The 21,120-nt window shown below is 39.7% G+C and overlaps 1 protein-coding gene across 1 annotated transcript in view; it reads left to right on the top strand.

The window, feature by feature from the left end:
- Positions 1–21,120, top strand: part of TINAG (tubulointerstitial nephritis antigen) — a 48,881-nt gene that overhangs the window by 15,474 nt on the left and 12,287 nt on the right. Inside the window, exons 6-9 of the mRNA XM_074820792.1 lie at positions 248–398; positions 6,649–6,829; positions 7,277–7,322; positions 12,388–12,493. Of these exons, the coding sequence (XP_074676893.1) occupies positions 248–398; positions 6,649–6,829; positions 7,277–7,322; positions 12,388–12,493 (484 nt within the window). The remainder of the gene's footprint in view (positions 1–247; positions 399–6,648; positions 6,830–7,276; positions 7,323–12,387; positions 12,494–21,120) is intronic.

Genomic DNA, 21,120 nt, shown 5'->3' with positions numbered 1-21,120 from the left:
GTGAGAATTTATGATAACTCATAAATCAATGGATTTATAATATGAAAGCAAAGTTGCTTATAATGCTTTGCGGTTTCACAATCCTCTCTCTCGAAATTCTGTACAGATTATATCTGTATTGTTATGTAAAGGTACCTCCACAGACAGAAAATACTGAAGTTGTATTTCATTCCCTCTTTCACAATAACCAGTGTGAAGTTGTGACTAATTATTTGGTTTTGATAACAGAAAATTTATTTCAAAACAGGTGTTGCGGCAGATAGAATAGCAATTCATTCCGAGGGTCAGATCACAGACAATCTTTCTGCTCAGAATTTGATCTCTTGTGATACCAGGAATCAACATGGGTGTAATGGTGGAAGTATTGATGGTGCTTGGAGATATCTGAAAACAGATGGGTAAATATTTTATCTATCTGCTTAAATTATTTTAACTCAAACCAGTTGCTTAAGTTACAGTGTTGCTTTTGTTACAATGATGCTTTCTGACCTTTCAAAAAAGAAGCATTTAGTTCTGCCCTAGGACAGATTAAGTGTATTACTTCATCAAGACTACCACTCTCTCATTTACTCCTTCTTTAAATCACCTTCATGAAGCCCAGGAAATATGAAGCATTCCCAAAGAAATAAGTGAAGACTATTTTGTACAAGGGCTCTCAGTGAGAAAACTCTGCAACTACCTAACTCCCATTTAAGCCTCATTACAACTAGATGTTGTCATTAGCTGTAATACAACTGGGAAAAATAATAACCTCTCTAACAGAAAGACAAACAAAACAGGGTTTTTTATGTCAAAGACAATACTGTAAGTGGACACAAAACTTCTGTGGTTCTTGGGATACAGGCTTTTCATGTCAAACAACCTTGAATAAGCAGCCAGGTTCATGAGGCAACATTTTGAATATTCAAAAGGATAAAACATTTTCTATAAAGCAAACTGTAATCATCCCATCCCAAGCTTGTGTCAGAATGCAACACTGTAGCAAGGATTATACCTAGACCCTTCTTCCTTCAGGTCAGACTAACCAAAGTTAACAGTTCTCAAACTCCATATGAAGAGCTAGAAGCTTTTTAAAATGATACATAATAATTTATAGAATCACAGAATGATTTAGGTTGGAATGAACTTCTGGAGGTCATCTAGTCCAGTGTTCTGCTCAAAGCATTGATTAAATCTGAATTTAGATCAAGCTGCTCAGGCCTTGTCCCCGGTCACATTTTGGGTATCTCCAAGGATGGAGGTTCCACAACCTTTCTTGCAACAGGTCACTTTGACCACTCTTGTGGTCAAACATTTTTTTCTTACATCTAATCAGCATTTTCCTTGGTACATCTTGTGACTGGTACCTTTCAGCTTTTCACTGTTCATCTCCAAGAAGAGTCTTGTTCCTTCTCCTCTATGACCTCTCCTTATGTAGTTGAAGGCAACAATTAGATCCCCTTTTAGCCTTCTCTTCTCTGGGTTGAATAAATTCAGCTGCCTCAGCCCCTCCTTGCATATCATATGCTTCAGCCCCCTAAGTGCCTTCCACTGGACTTGCTCAGTTTATCAGTGTCTTTACTGAGGATCCCACAACTGAACACAGTACTCCAGACATAACCTAAGTGGCAATTTGAGGGAATAATCACTTTTCACAATGTCTTGGCTATGTTCTCACTAACACAAACCAGAATTGATTGTGCACATTTGCTAAGAGTGGATTTATTCACTGCTGATCCATGTTCAACTTTCTGCTCATCAGGATGCCAGGTCCTTCCTTGTGAAACTTCCTTCCACACAGGCAGTGCCCTGCCAGTACTGCTGCATGGGCAGTTCTGGCTCTGAGACAGCATTTGGCTTCTGCCTTTGATTGAACTTCTTGAGGTTTCTGTCAGCTCATTTTTCTAGCCTGTTAATCTTGCTCTGAATGGCAGCCCTGCATACTTAACCACTCCCCACCAATTTGGCATCCTCCACAAAATTACTGAGGATGCCACTGTCCAGATTGTTAATAGAGATGCAAAACTGTGTTGCCACTGTGTTGACTCCTGAGGAATGCTGCTAGTAAACATACACCAGTCACTTTGATTTGTCAACCTTTGGTCATGCCAGTCCAGTTCAGTTACTGACCTTGTAAGCAACTTATCTAGTCTAATCAATTAGGAGAACACCACAGGAGACCATGCTGAAAACGTTGCTATAGTCAAGGTAAATGATATCCACTGCTTTTCTAATTCTCAATGGAGCCAGTCACTTCATCATGGACAGATCATCTCATCTTATCTCATCATGGTGAGGCATAATGTGCCATGGTAAATCTCTGTTGCCCATTTCCAGTGAACTTCCTGAACTTCATGTGCCTGGAAATGGCTTCCAGGAGAATTTGCAATAACCAGATTTTATATACTGTATAATTACATTCTGCTGTTTCTCACATTATCAGAAAATGTTTTGTACTTCCTGTTCCGTAACAAAATCTATTTCCTCTCTCATTTTCATACACTTTCATCCTTTACTCTGTCTTTGATATACCTGATACTGGCAGACAGAGAGTTCTTAGGTGTGCTACCAACTTTTAATTTCAGTTAAAAACCAACCAACCAACCAACCAAACCATAGAAAGAGCAAAAACATGTCAGACGCGGTGCATCAGATATCATAGTTGACATGGCAGCCTGGGGATCCAGGTGAAAACCAAAGAGCTGTCATTCACATGGGCACAGAATACAAAGTGACCATTCTGCTTTCTTCAAGTGTACCAAACTATTTCTGATCTGACAAGGATTTTGTATTGTATGGGGAGAAATTACATCAAGTGTTCCTCTGTCTTTCTGTCTCAGGGTTTAAACACTAAACTAGTTTTGACCTAGGTTTTGAGTGCAAGACCCTTTAGGTGAGTGATTGCAGTGGGCAGTAATGGATTCCATCTAACAAAGGCCCCTCAGCACCTCATGGGGGAAAGAAAAAGGCTTCTTTCATGAAGAAATTAAAGTTATAGCTTAGCATTTTAAGCAATACTTTTCTGTAACTAAAAGAACAGGCTCTTTTGATCAGTAGTTCATGCTCTTAAGTGAGTAAATACAACTCTTTCTCACTGGACTGTTTTCTTGCCTACCATGTTAAGGACAGGAACACAAGAATTGCCAGTGTAGATAAGAGATCCATTTTAATGAGTATTATCTCCAGAACTGTTGGAGCAAGATATTTTTAGTGGAAAATCCCTAAAGCATGCAGCAATAGGACAACCTCCTAGTCTTTTGTTCCCTCTGACTGTTATCCCTGTATGGACATAAGCACCGTGAGCCCATAATAATAAGATTCTTCCTATACCAGAAAGCTGCATTTCTTTTTACCTGAAGCAGTGTGGTTAGTGATGCAGTCTGTTCTGCAGAGGTAGTTTAAGTATACAACAGTTAGCTTATTTCTGTAAGGAAAGCAAAGCATGCTGAAGCTGTATGAGGCATTTCATTATCAACTTAGCTGTACCCAGACAGGAGCTCATGCTGGTGTAAATGCGGTAGTGAGAAGACTGCTCCCTGACTGACCACAGAGTGAGTACCAGTGTGAAAGCGGTATGCAGAGCAGGCTTTCTGACTGATATAAGCCTGCAAGCATACAGAGAGCGCACCTCAGCTTACCAGAGCACACCTGTGAACTGTCTTTTTGCATCCTAAGTCTCTTCATGGCAGGGGGGTTGGAACTAAATGATGTTTAAGGTCCCTTCCAACACAAACCATTCTATTATTATTGCTCAGTCACCTGAGATGCCTCATGGTATTCACCAGCCTCTTGCAGCTGATGGTCTGAATAAAGAATCTTCAGGGCAGTTGTGAGAATCATCACAAATTTTTGGAGACTATCTAGATCATCAATAAATCTCTGCAGCCCATTTTCTCAGTCATTCATTTAGCTTCTTGTCCCCATGGAGCCAGCTCCAATATGTACAACAGCACTGTGCTCTTACCGACCTTTGTCTGTTACCCATTAGTTCACCATCAAAGTACCACACACACAAAAATATCTCTACTTACCTATTTTTCTAAACAACATTTCTAAATCCTGATTTTCTTTCCTGAAGTTCAAATGATATTTCAAATCCTCTTCCAACTGTTCCAGACACAAATAAACACCTTAAGGAAAATATCCCGATATCTGTGAGGACAGATACTGGAAGCACACCAGAACAGCTATGCTGGATCTGAGCAAGAGTCCATCTAGCCCAATATTTTTTTTCTGACAATGACCAAGAGCAAAGAGTATCAAAAAAAACCCCAAACCTTTTTGATTCACTGGACTGATAACTGAATAATATTTGCGGCTGAAACCCTATAATCCTCAGCTCTTTACCTTTGACAATGGAAAAAAATGAAAATTTATAACATAAAAGTCTGAAGTGTCTTTTGAATGAGCCCTGTTAAACAGTGCTTGTGTTCTCATACTTTCAGATGACTCTTGTTTTATGAGCCAGTATATTGCTATCATTTTTTTTTTGTTAGTTCCAATGCACTATGATAGGGAGAAAGCACATTGATTTTCTGCGGGGGGTTGTAAATTTTCACAGCAGGTGTTCAATGCTGTTTTAAACCTTCTGGTTTTCTGATTTCTGAAGTGTGCTTATCTCACATTTTTGATAGATTTTCAGGAAAATTGAGTTCTGGCCTAAACCATCCCCAGTGAAGTCAAAGGAAGACTTCCATAAAGCTCAATGAGGTTAGGTCAGTGCTGAGACCTGACTTTTCAGAATCACTGAGCACCCAATTAACAGTGAAATCTGCTGAAAAGCTGTTTAACTCTCTCTCTCTGTCTTCCTCCATTAATTAAATAATAAATCTGTATTCCATTTCTAAATATTATTAAATTTGGGCATTTCAGTTACAAGCTATAATTTGGGAGGAATTACTGTGCTTTCAAAACATCTATTTTATCTGCTAAGGGAAAGTAAAAGCTTATAGCCTTTAAGACTGAGGAAGAAATATGTCTTTTTCAGGTAGTAAAAAGGTTACACATTTGAATGCAAATACTGCTTCTAATTAGGACTTGATCTGATTTGTACCTTGGGCTCTTAGCTTTTGCAGGATATGATAAGGATACTATTGTTATTAGTTTTGGCCAACTTGCTAATAACATAAGTTTTAGATTATGTTCTCATCTCACAATTCAAACATATAAATACAATAAAACCACAAATATTTTCATTAGATTGAACACATAAACATGACTTCAGATGAATTCTGTCAAGAATGTATGAACACACCGTGGAGTTTGCTGCTTCTCCCCAGATGCTGCTCGCTCCTAGTGGTAATTTTGTATATGTGTATATACATGTGCACATAAACACATTCACATTTAATTTCTGTTTTTCTTCTATGACCCTTCTGGCAAGGCCTTCTCCTTGAAATGTTTTTAATATTTACTGTTGTGCTGATGCTTCAGCATGTACAAACTCACGTTTCAGAAAAGAGGTGTTAAATTATGTTAATCATGACTGCAGAAACTGTGGTTAGTGAAAAGATTCAAAAGTGACTGTTAGTTCAGAATGAGTCATCATGTCTGGATTACCACAAAACTCCACTGTGCCAGTGTGTCATTTGGTGCTTCACTTCTTTTGCCACAGAAGCAAGACTCGTCTGTGCAGAACCTGAAAGGAGGGGGAAAAAAAATCCCTATCCCAGGAATTAATTTCTCCTCTGTTGTCTCCCTCTGAGGTGTTTCTAAGTACACCTGAGGAATAGGTGTCATACCATTCCTTACACTGTGTTGCAACCACCTGCTCCTGCCCTGCTTATGCTAGATTGTGTTCCAAGGACTGTATTTGCTCACCTTACCTGCCTTGCATGCCCGATTGCAGTCCACAGCAATCCCTTGTTTCTTTTGGAAATCTGTGATCAGTGGTGACTAGAATGATTATGCATATAGAGATAGATAAATTTTATAAACATATATATGTATACACATATAAACCAAGGGTTTCCTTCTACCCAGCAATAGAAACAAAGCACTATATTTTTAAAAATGAATAATAACGACAACCCGTGTATATTTGGCCTAAATACTTACCATTCCCCAGAGTCCAGAATACCTTCAGACATTCAGAAGGGATTAAAAGGGGTTGCCAGTGAGTCATTTGAAGACCTAAGCAATAACAGCTTAACAACCTAACAACCTTAGGTGGACTTTTTAGCTAAAAGAAATAAAAAGACCTGTAGCTTTTCACCAGAATTCCTGTAGAAAATGTAGATAAAACTAGAAAATGCTTCATTTCCCTTAAAAATTTTCTGCTGCAAATATGCCCATTTCACAAGCCATTTTTGTTAAATGGATCCTGTTCACAGCATTGGTAATTTATTGATCTTATTCAATGTGAACTTTCATGCATCATTAAAGAGATGAATGTACTAGGTGACAAGTGCTGCAACACATTTTCTACCCTATCTCTCTTTGGAGAAGGGTGGGGAGATGACTACTGCAACTGAAACTTAATCATAAACATCATGCATATGAATTGAAGCAAACAGTTGAAGATGAGACATTCACACTTTTGAAGAATGAGGGACTCAGTTAATTTACTTGAAATATGACAGTTGTACAATAGATAAAAGCTTGAAATAAACTGTAAAAATGTTTAAGCAAGCTTCTTATCAGCTTTTTTTTTTTCTAATATCTGAACAGGGTTGTATCCTATGCTTGTTATCCATCATTTTGGAATGATCACCTGAAGCCATCAGGTGAAAATCACTGTTATGTGTCAAGTGACTATGGAAAAAACTATACAAATGGGCCATGTCCCAATGCTTTAGAAGAATCCAATCGGTTATACCGGTGTGCCTCTCACTACAGGGTCTCCTCAAAAGTAAGTTCATGCTGTTGACCCATTGTCTCACCCATTTTTCTCCTTTGGGGCTTGAAAATTACTTGGTAGATGGAAATATGTTCACTTTGCTTGAAGACTAAAGCTGTGAATTTTCCTTTATATTGCCCTTGTATTTTCAGAAGAGCTTAAATTATTTACGGTTTCTCAGTTTTATATCATCTCTTTAAAGCTGTTCCTTTGTGGTACTATCAGAAATCAGGGATAGAAAAGAAAGTATGCAGTCATAACTGTGCATTAGTGCTTCTTAAAAATGTTTCTGAAGGTTTTGTTCACTTGGTAAACCAAATATTCTCTAGCAGAAATACATGTATAATGGTACATTTATATGTATGTACACAATGACAAATTAGTATGCGTTTTAATTTTATTTAATATAATGTATTATCTCCTCTTGCCTTCTCTGCTGCTGCTCTCACTCTCCCTCAGGAAACTGATATAATGAAAGAAATCATGGACAAAGGACCAGTGCAAGGTATGGTAAATTTAGAAGATGATAATATTACTATTAAAATAATTAACGTGTGTAATGTCCTTGTATAAAAATATTAGAAAACATAAATGACATTCCACAGTGAATAAAACAGATAAATGGACTGTAGTTCATCCAGGAATGTTTAGTGAGCAAGTAGTGCTCCTAAAGGCTACTATACTGCATCAGAGTCCGTAATGAGTAAAATGACTTTGAGCTAGATTTGTTGAAAATATGTGTAAAATTTGTGTGCTGGAAATGTGTCTTTTCCCCATGACAGTTCTTTGCTCATTAATGAAATAGCAATTTGGGGCTGTGCAGGAAGAGTTAAATATTAGCAAAGTTCCACTCTCTAGGGTTAGGATTGATTCCCCCACCAGATGAAGCCAACCCCCCAAGCCTGCTATCCTCTGGGGGCAGTGCTGCAGCATATGGGCCCCCCAGCAAATCATTCAGTGCTGGAATACTCCCAGAATTTCCCCTTTCAGAGTCCAAATGCTCTTGCTGCTCTTGCAGAGGGCTATCAGTTTTTAATTTTTCTGCTGAACTCTGCAACGAAGATCCCTGACCTCTTAGAGTAATAAAGAGACTTCACCAGGAAGTGAGGGACTGCAGAAGAGTTGTTTAGCCTGAATACTGTCTGTTTGCAGTCATGAATGGTGCTGGCAACACCTGAAAATGCAGGTTCCTGCTCACACTCCAAGCCAGTGTAACTGGAGAGGTTGAGGCATGTGGAGTTTGGGGTGATGGAGAAAGATTATAGTGTGGGATGTCCACCCTCTGGATGGATGGCTGAGACAAAACCAAAATATTCTACTTCAGGGGACTTCTGATTTCTACTACCCTCAATTATATAATGAACTATCATAAACTCCAATTTATTATTGGAATGGTCTTGTTTATTAGATTTAATTCATGTCAGTGCATCATGGAGTTGAAATTACTTCTTAAAGCTCTTTATGTGGGCAGCTGAAATTATTCTGAAGCTCAGACTTAATAAGATCAACATTATCAGTCTTCTTTGTTCTGCTCAAGTTTGTTTGCTCAAGGGAAAATACTCTTTCCCTGCATTTGATCTAGAAGTGAACTCAGTAATTCCACTGGTTTTAAGAAAATGAAAAAATTAGGATCTTCAACATAAAATTTCAGACCTCTCTCTAATGTTGGAGTTGTGGTCCATGTATACACAGTTTGCTGGATTAATCTGTCATTACTAAAACTTCCATATAAAATAATCTATATTCAGCCATTTGTTAGGTTTTAACCACTCAATAATTCATACAATTTTTTGAAATGTCCATGCTTTTTCAGAGAAAATGTCTATCAGGTTAAGGTAATGCTGTATGTGGAAAAATCAAGATCTAAAGAAGAGTATATAACCAATAATGTATATCACTGAGTGAAAACACTTCCCATTTTTTCTTTTTGTTATATTGAGATTTTTAAATGAGTCACAGTTATGACCCAATAATTTGTCACTGATTCTCTCCTCTGTCTTCCTGTACTACAAATACATAATTCTAATTATAAAACCATATCATAATTTTTTTTCCAAAATGTCCTGCAAATGATCTTCAGCTAATGAAAGAGATTTTTCCATTATTCATTCACTTGTCATTCCTCAAGAACTTACAAAGTGCTCATGGACAGTCTTATCTAATGTACTAAGTAATGCTTAATAGCTGGAAAACACTCAAGATCCTTTCAAGATCATGATGTAGAAAGTTATCTTGTTTGATGATGAATGTACTTGGATTTCTGGCCATATTCAAAGTTAAGAAAAATATATATTTTTTAACAATGGTGAAACAGTAGGTGTAGGAATGTAATTGAAAACTTTCTGTTATACAGCTTTTAAGTTTGAATGACAATTTCTCTCTGACTTGCGTCATTGTTTTATATGGTACAGGAACTAAGCAATTAGTACTTTCAGATGCAAATAATAAAACACTAGTTTTTAGCTACTAGGAAGAAAAAAATAGCTCTATCCCAACTGAAACCAGAACAATCCATTTTCAAATAAACATAGTGAAGTTTCATTAATGCTTTGAAAACACTCAAATGGACAATCTAATCCTGCTCATTCATCTTTTTTTAATGGACTTTAGGAAATAATCTAATAGTTATAGTGCTAATGTAGGAAAATAATCCTTTCTGTCACATTAGCCAGTCTCAATCAAAAGAAAAGCTAATATGCTGGTAATACATTAAAATTTTGACCCTACAAAACTTGTAATTTCAGCTATCATGATCTTGGGAAAAAAGGTAGTATTTGATTTTCTGACAAGAAAAAGATCTGGAGAAAGCACTAGGTTACATTAATGTACTTTAGTTCCTTTTGTAGGAACTGCTTTTAGGTTTTTGCATCTTTGTATGTCTTAGAGATACAAATTCTTATTTAAGAACTTTATGCAGAAGAGTCCACAGTGGAATGAATCTTATAATCAGCTGCATTTATATGCATAGATCTGACAGCTCAGCATGACTGAGGTAGCTCATGCATGAGCTACAGGCAACCTTATGAGAATTGCTACGTCTTCTGATTCATTAATAATTAATTCATTCATTTTGGAAAATGCAAAGTCTCTTTCTTCTATGTGGGAGGGAACAGAGTTGGCCGGTAGACAGTGATCATCTCATCCTGTCCAAGTCACAGTCTGTATCAGGACAAAAATCACTGAATAAATAAAAATATCTCAGCGTTTGATTTTGAATTATCATCTCTGTCCACCCAACACTTCGTGTACCCAGCCCACTTAACTCCAAAGTCTGTACCATTATTTAGTTCCTGATTGCAGGGTACATACATATAGATATGCATATACATAAGTATATATATTTACATATATACACAAATATATACATACATATATACATACACATACTAAATGTAGATATAATATGTAATCATGAATAAAATCCTGTCATATAGGCTAAAATTATTGTGGAACCACACTTCAAAATTTTCTATTTCATTTCAGTGGAAATCATTTAGGTATGATGTTTCTTCACAGAGACAAGAACATGTGTTTGATTTAGAGTTGCTGATAAAGAATAAATTGTTTTCTGAAACTGAACATATGGACCTTGATTTCAAAGAACAATGTGATTTAGAAATGAAACTACCTTCTCCTGTCTCAGCCTGGTGATAGATGAGATCTTCTAACCTCAGACCTCCTGTGGGAAAAGTGAATTTTGCAGTCCTTGCACTCAACCCTGTTTCTTTTCCTCCCTTTGGCCAAGGTATCAAAACAAGATCCAGGGAAGCCTCTACAGTAATTTTTTGAATGACTCATCCCTTTCACTTCCCCTCTGACACCTTCACCTGGACTAAGGCCAGTGGGAGTCTTCTTCCCCCTTTCTGTTCCTTTGTACAGCTTTAAAGCTCTCCCTCCACAGCTTCCTCTGCAGCTCAGAAACCTCAGCAGTTGGTATTTTACATAGTGGTACAGGGACATCCGAAGGAGTTAAACTCCTAGCTCTATGCACTAGTGAGCCTGGGGACAGAGGGAAGGGGGAAACCTTTGCAGAGAGCTCTGATGGAGTCCTGAGCCTGCAGCTAGAAACCAAGAATAAAGTTTGTGCTATTTTCCACTTGACCTGTTGCTGTCAATATGTGTTCTACAGGCAGCTCAGCAGAAGCTTTAACATTATTCATTAAAAGCATTTAACTTTTTTTCTGATTTGACTGACATAGCTGTCCCCCAGACTTGCCACCTAGGTAGCATCATGGCTGCTTATTCCCTGTGTGTTGCTATCAGCATACATTTTTTATGTGAGTGAGCTCATTAGCCAAGTATATTTTTAGCCAGGTTTCCTGGGCAAATGAGCTCATTTGACCATGTTTTGAGATGTTCTCTTTCATCCCCTAAAATTTGTGAAAGTTTTCTGTTTTCAGCCAAGTATGCAGAGGTCAAGAGGTTGTAAAGATAATTAATTTCTTTCAAGTTTATGAAAATATTCGGGTAGTAAAAAGAAATCTGAAATTGTGCCAGACAGAAGAAACTGAAGCATGAGCTCACCTTACTGGATACTGCAGAACTATACCAGGCACATATGTTATAAATGCTCCAACTACATAAAAATGGTCAGCGAAGCTTGTACTTTATTGGACTCCCAAGGTGCAAGACTTTAGGAAACGGGTTTTCACTAATTCTCATGTTCCAAGCTGTGTGGCAGTCTAAGAATGTTAAAATCTTAAGCTAAAAATAATTTGAAGTTAAGCTTGTATTTAATGCTTTTGATTCACTGGAACGTAAAGGTAATGTAGACCTGGAAAATATTGGCATTTCTCTGGATCTAGTAGTCCACTATATAGAAAAGCAAATGGTACTAAGGTGGCAGAACAAATGAGGAAAAGAAGCCAAAAACTTTATTCCTAGGAAATAATGAATAGAAATAAAATGCAAATCGTAATCTTCATTCTGTTGCACAAAATTTCCAGTTCATCAGCTCTTTGGCCTTACATTTTTATGTACACAAAGGTTGAGTTTTTTTCTACACTTTTAACTGAAAGTCAGGATTAACATATATACAGACAATCTACTTTTCCATAAGGAGATTGTTGTGTACTTAATGAAATCTATCTGTGTTTCAGAAAAAAGAATACCTATCACTCCACCCTATTTCACAGGATCTATATCGTCTGTTAAATACTTTTCTTGAATATGCAGATGCTTGTCAGACCTGAGGGTACATGAACCCTGAGGAGATTTGTTTTATTGAATTGGATTTCACCAGAACTGAGAAAACTTACGTAAGCCTACACGAGGCAATATTTCCTATTAATGTATTGGAAGAAGTCCATGATAGGAAGAAGTCCAGAGAGTTTCCATGACAGGGAAACCCAATTAACTCAACAAGAGACCTTTGAGAGAACTCTGTTGAAATATTCCTCTCGGTTCACTCACAGCAAAGAACTTTTGAGCGATTAGTGAATTTAGTGTAATTACAAAGTACACTTATGCAGTCCAACACACAACAAAAATCTCACAGGTAAAATGCAAGAAGCAAACAAGAATAGAAGCAACATTTGCTGACTGTGTTGATTTTTCCTATTGTTTTTTAGCTATAATGAAAGTGTATGAAGATTTTTTCCTTTACAAAGAGGGAATCTACAGACACTCTCAGAAAGCAGGATCTAAATGGAAAACACATTCAGTCAAACTCCTTGGGTGAGTAAAGTGTATTCTTTTACCCTTTTCCTCTGCCAGTCATGAATGTAGTAAAATGTCAATGACTGGCTTGGAACCCAAAGATTTCACTGTCAGAGGTGGAGCACTGTTAGCTCCCAACATAAGATTGTTGCTGTTTCATTTTCATGTATCTGAGAATTTTAAAGAACATTGGAAAGAGGTATAGACCTATTGTCTTTTAATCTACTCTAACATTTGCTCTAACACATCAAGTTGTGAACAAAACTGACACAATTTCCTCCAAACATGCCATTAAGCAGAATGCAAATGGAAACATAAAAATTGCCAGTGACCTCCTAATTAACAAGCACAGCTTACTGGCACAGCAGTCTGGGCTCTCTACACCCCAAACAGAAATCAGCTGTTGCTGGGATGCATCTGATTTTATTTGGGATGCACAAGGAACAGACAGTCAGTACTGAAACTACTGCAGAAGAATGTGTATGATACATTAGTGGATTTCCCCTCAGATATAAACCAGTGCCACTATATTAAGATAACAAGTATCTAATACTGCATACAGTCAAATTACAGAACACACCATGGGGCTTTACTCTTTGACATGGAGGGAATATGCAAAGATGAATTTATTAAATCACCCAAGTGAGTAGTTACACAGAGAAATGACTGGAGACTCTCAAACAGATATTTTATAGATGATCTAGAATATCAAATAAATAATGATTCAAGCCTGTGCTAGGAAGATTACTGAGAGTATCTTTAACATGTAGTACAAGAAAATAAAGTCATGAAATAAAGTACATTTTGTGTTTATGATCTTAGTGAAGATATTCTTGTAAAGAACATGAAAATGCCTATGGTTGTGGAAACTGCTGGCTATGAATTACAAGAGTGTGCCTGATAGTGACACAGCAGCAAAGAGAAGCAGCAGGCTTATGCAAGATCATCCTTGACCCTGTACTGCTGCAAAAAGTATTGTCTCAGACTAGTAGCGGGAAAGCTCCTGAGGTATGCTTACAGTGAACGTTGTGAAGCAATGAAAGAGAAAAACTGGAATTTGTCATGGAAAATGGGGGACTGAATTAGGAAAAGATGTTTATGAAGGACAGGTGGTATGTATTGGTTTATGTATATGTATTTAAGGTATATATCTGAAGGGCCATGAGAAACCAATAAAATTAGACAGCAAAATTTGCAATGCAATTTGAATACCTCAGTTTAGGGATGAGATGCTGTGAGGCTGTGAGTGCAGGGGTTGGGAGGACTATGAAACATGCTTGGTGCAAGTGTAGGGTGATGACAGATATTCCCTCAGACATGCTGCCCCAGATATATGCTGAATAACCTACTAAGGTGAGTGATTAAACCAGAATGGCACAGGGGGACAAAGTGATGGCTGAGGAGAGAGTGTGAAGGAGGGCTATTAATGTGCTGAAGTGGATGCTGATTTAAATGGGAACTGATAGGCTGTTCAAGGAAAAGATAGTAGCCCTTAGGCCACTTGTGAACAAAAAACTGAGCGTCTTGACTGAGACGGCAGGTCTCTGCAGAGGATTGCGTTGAATGATCAGAGCTAAACACTGAGTAGGAGGAATGCTAAGTGGTCTGATATACTGAAGAAGGACATGAGAAGTGAAGGACAAAAAAGAAAACTGAAGGCAATGGTATTTAAGAAACCTCAGCCTGATTCAGTGTTTAATATGTGGGAAATGCATTTTCTAACTTACTTTCATTGAACATTGCTGAAATATCAATGGATCCAATAATATAAGAATTACTCATCCTTTCATTGTCTAATGCATAAGTGTTCTGACCTCCGAGATTATGCAAAAAAAAAATATTTTCAGAGGTATTTAACTGTAAAAATAGAATTCAAGTTTGACAACTTGGAGGCTGTTTGAGCCCAAGGCTAGGTGTACTTGAGTTTCTAGCAATGATAAATGCAGTCATAAAATGGGATTCTGCACCATAAAGTCTAAAACACTCTTTTGTATTTTAATGTCTTCAGGATTAAGCTATCACTTTTTTCATATCATTCATTAGCTTGAATTAATTTGAATTAAAAATATGTGGCCCATATAGCTTGGGTGGGTTTTTTCTGAGCAAAGGATAACGCAAACTTCTTGACCTAAATAAAAAACTCATGAGGATCTCATTAAATTTGAAATAAAAATATTGATGATTATTTGCATTCTGCTTAGCTGAGATGGTTACTGGAGAGAGAAAAAGGAGCAGACATATGCTGACACACAGGGTAAAAAAATGTAGTTTTGTGTGGGTTGATGTTTATTGTAATCTGATTTTTTATTTATAACCCCTTCTGTAAAAGAGATTCAATATTTGTAAAAGACAGCCATAATAATGAATGACCATATTGAATTGATATTTGTAATCTCTCAGAAACATTTTTGAGAAAGTCTTAAACTGCCCATGAATTGTACAGCATATAAGGTGGTGGCGTCATAAAATGGAAATAAATTTTTGTGAAGCTTGCAAGAGCTATTTGTACAAAACCAGAAATGCACATATAAACTGCCTAATTGATCATTGGATCATAAGGATTGTAAGTGTATTGACTGGCTTCCCTTGAAATTACTAGTTATTTTCTATCATATGAAGTCTTATTATTTATAAAATCAGCTCTGATAGGACTATAAGTCTATCTCCAGTGAGGTACTGTGTGACCTCAGGCTCAGGGAGAGAATGGGAAAACACAGAACTGCATGGAAGCAGGAGAGGAAAATGTGGAACAGTCAGGCAGAGGGTGTTGTGGGTAGCAGACCATTTGGGTTTGATCACAATGGACAGTAAAATAGGGCTTTCATCAATCTGAAGGCAGGATGGACTGACCCCACTGACATTTAGAGAGAATAGGATCTCTCAAGCAGCTTCTGTGTCTGTATTCCAGAGATGGGGAGGTAAGCAGAAAAAGACTGGGATTGATAACAGCTGAGTTTTGATATGTAAAAGTTAGATTCCTATGTCTCTGTTAGGCAGCCATGGTTCCCTTTATCTTCCATCTGCTCTATCCTAGGTATCTATCTTAAGGTGAGTTGAATTGCTTTGTTGGATGTTATTTCTCTTCGTGGACTATAAAAGAACCTGTGGAGTAACATCAGACTTACATAGCTAACATTAAAAGGTCTAGGTTAGACTAGAGGAATCCACTTGTAATGGCATCATGAAGTAGCTTAAACACAAAATGACTGTCTGACTGGTCTTTATAGTAAGGTAGTATCTTCAGAATGTTTTGACTCAGTCGCTGAGGTGTGCAGCTCTGGTGCCAGCACAGCCCACAGTGGAGCACTCCAGCGCAGTGCACAGGGGAGTTTCCTGAATGGGGGAGCCCCAGGGGGAGCCAAGAGAGCTGCCAAGAGCCTGCAGCTCAGCCACAGTGGCTGACGGGACCTGAACAGGGCCAGGAACAACAGCGGCCAAGCCCCCTCCATGTATAACAGAAGTCTTTAGGGACCGCCAGTGACCAGGAGCACTGCCAGCATGGCAGGCAAACAGGGCGTGGCACGTCAGCAGGGGCATGGTGCAGTGGTTTGCTTGTCAGTTCACACAGGAAGGGTGTGCTGGAAGGGCGCTGAAGCCCTGCCAGCTTGACCAGGGAGCAATGGTATCCACCTGGCAGACAGCCATGGCCTCTCTAAGCTCTGTACCCACTACAGTGGACGCAGGTCCGGTGGGAACATGCTATGGCGTGGGCCCTATTCTTATGCCAGTACAGGATGGCAGCAGTGAGCACAGCTGTGGGAGCTGCACCCATGTAGAGGAACTCCTCCACTTGGTGGCAGAGCTCCGGGTGGAGGTGTAGGTTGAGGATTATCAGGGAGTGCAAGAGATAGGGAGACTGCTGGAATCACACCCTACCTTATTCCCTGGGAAAGGCCCAACAGGCAGATGGGACACATGATACAATGCATTCCCTATCCTCTCCCCATCTGGCTGAACACAGTGCGTTAAGGGACAGGGGGCAATGGTGACAAGTTCCTGCCCAGCACAGCAAGCGCATCTCCTCTGTGAGTACCCCACCTTCCCAGGTGCCCTTGCATAATAGGTGTGAGGCTCTGCAAGTGGAACCAAACAATAATGGGAATGATGATTCCTCTAGCTTGGAGGTGTCACCGAGGTTAAGTCGGCTTACATCCTGCATCAAAACTGCTTCCATAAAGAAAAAAAGACAGGTCATTGTCATAGGAGTCGCCTTTCTGAAGGGAATAAAAGGCCCAATATGCAGACCAGACCCACTTCTTAGGGAAGTCTGCTGCCTCCCTGGGGCCCAGGTTAAAGATATGAAGAGAAAGCTTTCTACCCTGGTACTGCCCTCAGATTATTACCCTTTACTGATTTTTCAAGTAAGCAGCAATGAAGTTGCAACAAGTCCAAGGGCAATCAAGAGACACTTCAGGGTCTTGGGATAACTGGTTGAGGGATCAGGAGCACAAATAGTATTCTCCTCTATCCTTCCAGTTGCAGGTAATGATGAGAGAAGAAACAGGAAGACCGATCAGATCAATACCTGGCTCTGAGCCTGGTGTCACTGGCAGAATTTTGGGTTTTTAGATCATGGGTCGGTTTACACAACACCAGGCCTGCTGGCAAAAGATGAGGTACACCTGACTCAAAGAGGAAAAAGGATGTTTGAGCAGGAGTTAGCAGGGCTCACTGAAAGAGCTTTAAACTAGATTTGAAGGGGGAAAGGGATAAAATCAGAGAAAAGCCTAGTGGCAGCACACCAGTGTTTGAGGGATGGTGTGCTAGCAAGGTCCTTTGGTCTGCTGTCTCAGTGGAGGTAGGGGATGGGGATCCATGCAGCAGCAAAGACATAGGGGTCATTGATGCATTAGAAAACACAGAAACACCTGGGAATGGTCACATAGTAATTAGTGCTTCTCCCCCCAGAAAGGTGGCAGGATCGGTAGCCTGACTGAAGTGCCTCTACACCAGTGCACACAGCATGGGCAACAAACAGAAGGAGCTGGAAGCCATTGTGCAACAGGAAAACTATGATGTAGTTGCCATCGTGGAAATATGGTGGGATGACTTGTGCAACTGGAGTGCTGCAGTGGATGGCTATAAACTCTTCAGAAGAGATAGGCAACAAAGGAGAGGTGGTGGGGTGGTCCTGTATGTTAGGGAGTGTTTTAGTTGTCTAGAGCTTAATGATGGTGATGATAGGGTTGAATGAGTAAGAATCAGGGGGAAGGCCAACAAGGCAGATATCATGGCAGATATCATGGTGGGAGTCTGTTACAGACTGCCCAACAAGGATGAAGAGGCAGATGAAATATTCTATAATCATCTGGGAGAAGTCTCACAATAGCTACCCCTTGTCTCATGGGGGACTTCAACTTACCAGATGTCTGCTGGAAATAAAATACACCAGAGAAGAAACAGTCTATGAGGTTCCTGGAGTATGTAGAAGATAACTTCCTAGCACAGCTGGTGAGTGAGCCAACTAGGGAAGGCGCCCTGCTGGACCTGTTTGTTGTGAACAGAGAAGTACTTGTGGGTGATGTGATGCTTGGAGGCCATCTTGGGCATAGATAGAGTTTTTGATTCTCAGAGAAGTAAGGAGGGGGTTTAGCAGAACTGTTACCTTGGTCTTCCGGAGGGCAGACTTTCGATCATTTAGGAGACTGGCCGACAGAGTCACTTGGGAGGCAGTTCTGAAGGGCAAAGGAGTCCAGGAAGGCTGGACATTTTTCAAGAAGGAAATCTTAAAGGCACAGGAGTAGACCATCGCCTTGTGCTGATGGACAAACCAGTGGGGAAGACCAGCCTGGCTGAACAGAGAGCTTTGGCTGGAACTCAGGGAAAAAAATGAAAGTTTCTGACCTTTGGAAGAAGGGGAAGGCAACTCAGGTGGACTACAAGAATGTTGTGAGTTTATGCAGGGAGATAATTAGAAGAGTCAAAGCCCAACTAGAACTTAATCTGGCTACTGCTGTAAAAATGTTTTCATAAATACATTAACCACAAAAAGAGGGCTAAGGAGAATCTCCATCCTTTATTGGATGCAGGGGGAAACATAGCGACAAAGGCTGAGGAAAATGTTGAGGTACTTAATGCCTCTTTGCCTCAGTCTTTAATAGTAAGATCAGTTGTTCTCTGGGTACCCAGCCCCCTGATCTGGAAAACAGGGATGGGGAGCAGAATGAAGCCCCCGTAATCCAAGGGGAAATGGTTAATGACCTGCTACAAAAATTAGACCCACACATGTCTATGGGTCGGATGGGGTCCACCCAAGGGTACCAAGGGAGCTGGCAAAAGTGCTCACCAAGACAATTTTATTCATTTATCAGCAGTTCTGGCTAACTGGGGAGATCCCAGTTGATTGGAAGTTAGCAAATGTGATGCCCATCTACAGGAAGGACTGGAAGGAGGATCCAGGGAACTACAGGACTGTCAGTCTGACCTTGGTGCCAGGGAAGGTTATGGAGCAGATCATCTTGAGTGCCATCACATGGCATGTACAGGACAACCAGGTGATCAGGCCCAGTCATCATGGGTTTATGAAAGGCCGATCCTGCTTGACAAACCTGATCTCCTTCTATGACAAGGTGACCTGTTTAGTGGATGAAGGAAAGGCTGTGAATGTTGTCTACCTCAACTTTAGTAAAGCCTTTGACACTGTTACCCACAGAATCCTTCTGGAGGAACTGGCTGCTCACAGCTTAGACAGGTGTACTCTTCACTGGGTTAAAAACTGGCTGGATGGCAGAGCCCAAAGTGTTATGGTGAATGGAGTTAAATCCAGTTCGCAGCCAGTGAGAAGTGGTGTTCCCCAGGGCTCAGTATTGGGGTCAGTTCTGTTTAATATCTTTATCAATGATCTGTACGAGGGGATTGAGTCCACCCTCAGTAAGTTTGCAGATGACACCAAGTTGGGTGGGAGTGTTGATCTGCTTGAGGGTAGGAAGGCTCTACAGAGGGATCTGGACAGGCTGGATCATTGGCCCAAGGACAATTTTATGAGGTTCAACTAGGCTCAATGCTGGGTCCTGCACTTGGGTTACAACAACCCTATTCAACGCTGCAGGCTTGGGGAAGAGTGGCTGGAAAGCTGTGCAGTGGAAAAAGACCTGGGGGTGTTGGTTGATAGCCACCTGAATACAAGCCATCAGTGTGCCCAGGTGGCCAAGACCAATAGCATCCTGGCTTGTATCAGAAATATTGTGGCCAGCAGGACTAGGGAAGTGATTGTCACCCTGTTCTCAGCACTAGTGAGGCCACACGTCGAATACTGTGTTCAGTTTTGGGCCCCTCACTACAAGAAAGATATTGAGGTGCTAGAGCATGTCCAGAGAAGGACAACGAAGCTGATGAAGGGTCTAGAGCACAAGTCTTATGAGGAGTGTCTGGGTTGTTTAGCCTGGAGAAAAAGAGCCTGAAGGGAGACTTTATTGCTCTCTACAACCACCTGAAAGGAGATTGTAGCGAGGTGAGTGTTGGTCTCTTCTCCCAAGTAACAAGTGCTAGGACAAGAGGTAATGGCTCCAGGAGAAGTTTAGATTGGATATTAGGAAAAATCTCTTCACCAAAACGGTTGTCAAACATTGAAACAGGCTGCCCAGGGAAGTGGTTGAGTCACCATCCCTGGAGGTATTTAAAAGATGTGTAGATGTGGTGCTTAGGGACATGGTTACAAGTGGTGGACGTGGCAGTGCTAGGCTAATGGCTGGACTTGATGATCTTAAAGGTCTTTTCCAACCTAAATGTTTCTATGATTCTATATATATGTTTGTGTATATGTATGCACACACACACATGGATCTATGTGTATGTACACATACAGTTAAAACTCATAATGACATCAGAATAAAAACAAGATAAGAGGCACAATGAAACTGCAAATGGTAAGTGAGACTAAGGTTTGGTCAAAGTTTGGTAATTTTCACTTTGTCACTTTTTCAGCTGCACTCTGTTAAGAAGACCAATGACTGTAAAATGACACGTGAAACTGTCATATTTATCTTAAAATCTCTTAATAATGAAAGTAGACTGAATTCACATCAAAGATGAACTTGGTAGCAGATTTATCTCTCAGATCTATACATTTAAGCTAGAGATGCTGAACAAACCTGTCAACTATATTCTATAGCAGATTCTCTGTAAAATCAGTTCATCTTTTCTTCTACTCTGGCTTTCTTAGTTCCACCTAGGAAAATATGACAGAAGAGAAATATAGTGTCCATAGGGAAAGAAAATATGAGGCAGATTTGTTGATGGTATAAAGATGCCAAAGTCTCTTCATCACAGAGGAAGTACATTGGCTTAAATATCTATGGTTCTAGTTCAAATATATCCCTTTCAAAGTTAGGCATAGTGAAGTAAAGTATCCCTCATTAATGTTTGCAACCTGTTCAGACAAATCTCTCAGACTCTTTCCTCTGCATCACTTCAGTATCAGTGACAAGCTACAATATCTGATCTGTACCTTCACTCAAAAAGCTGTATCTGCTGATCCACTGACACTGAAAAATTCAGAAAGGCTCCAAAAGCCCAGGTCTTTCTCTACAATCAAATCTGTGGACTGTCACGTTAAGTCTTGAAAGGGACAAGAATAATTTTATTAAATTAATGAACAAGATGGATTTTCAGAGTTTTGGAAGGTGCTCAGAATGACAAAGGGCATT

Source organism: Strix aluco, chromosome 3 (assembly GCF_031877795.1).
Source record: "Strix aluco isolate bStrAlu1 chromosome 3, bStrAlu1.hap1, whole genome shotgun sequence".
Taxonomy (NCBI): Eukaryota; Metazoa; Chordata; class Aves; order Strigiformes; family Strigidae; genus Strix; species Strix aluco.
This window is presented reverse-complemented; position numbering and strand designations above follow the sequence as displayed.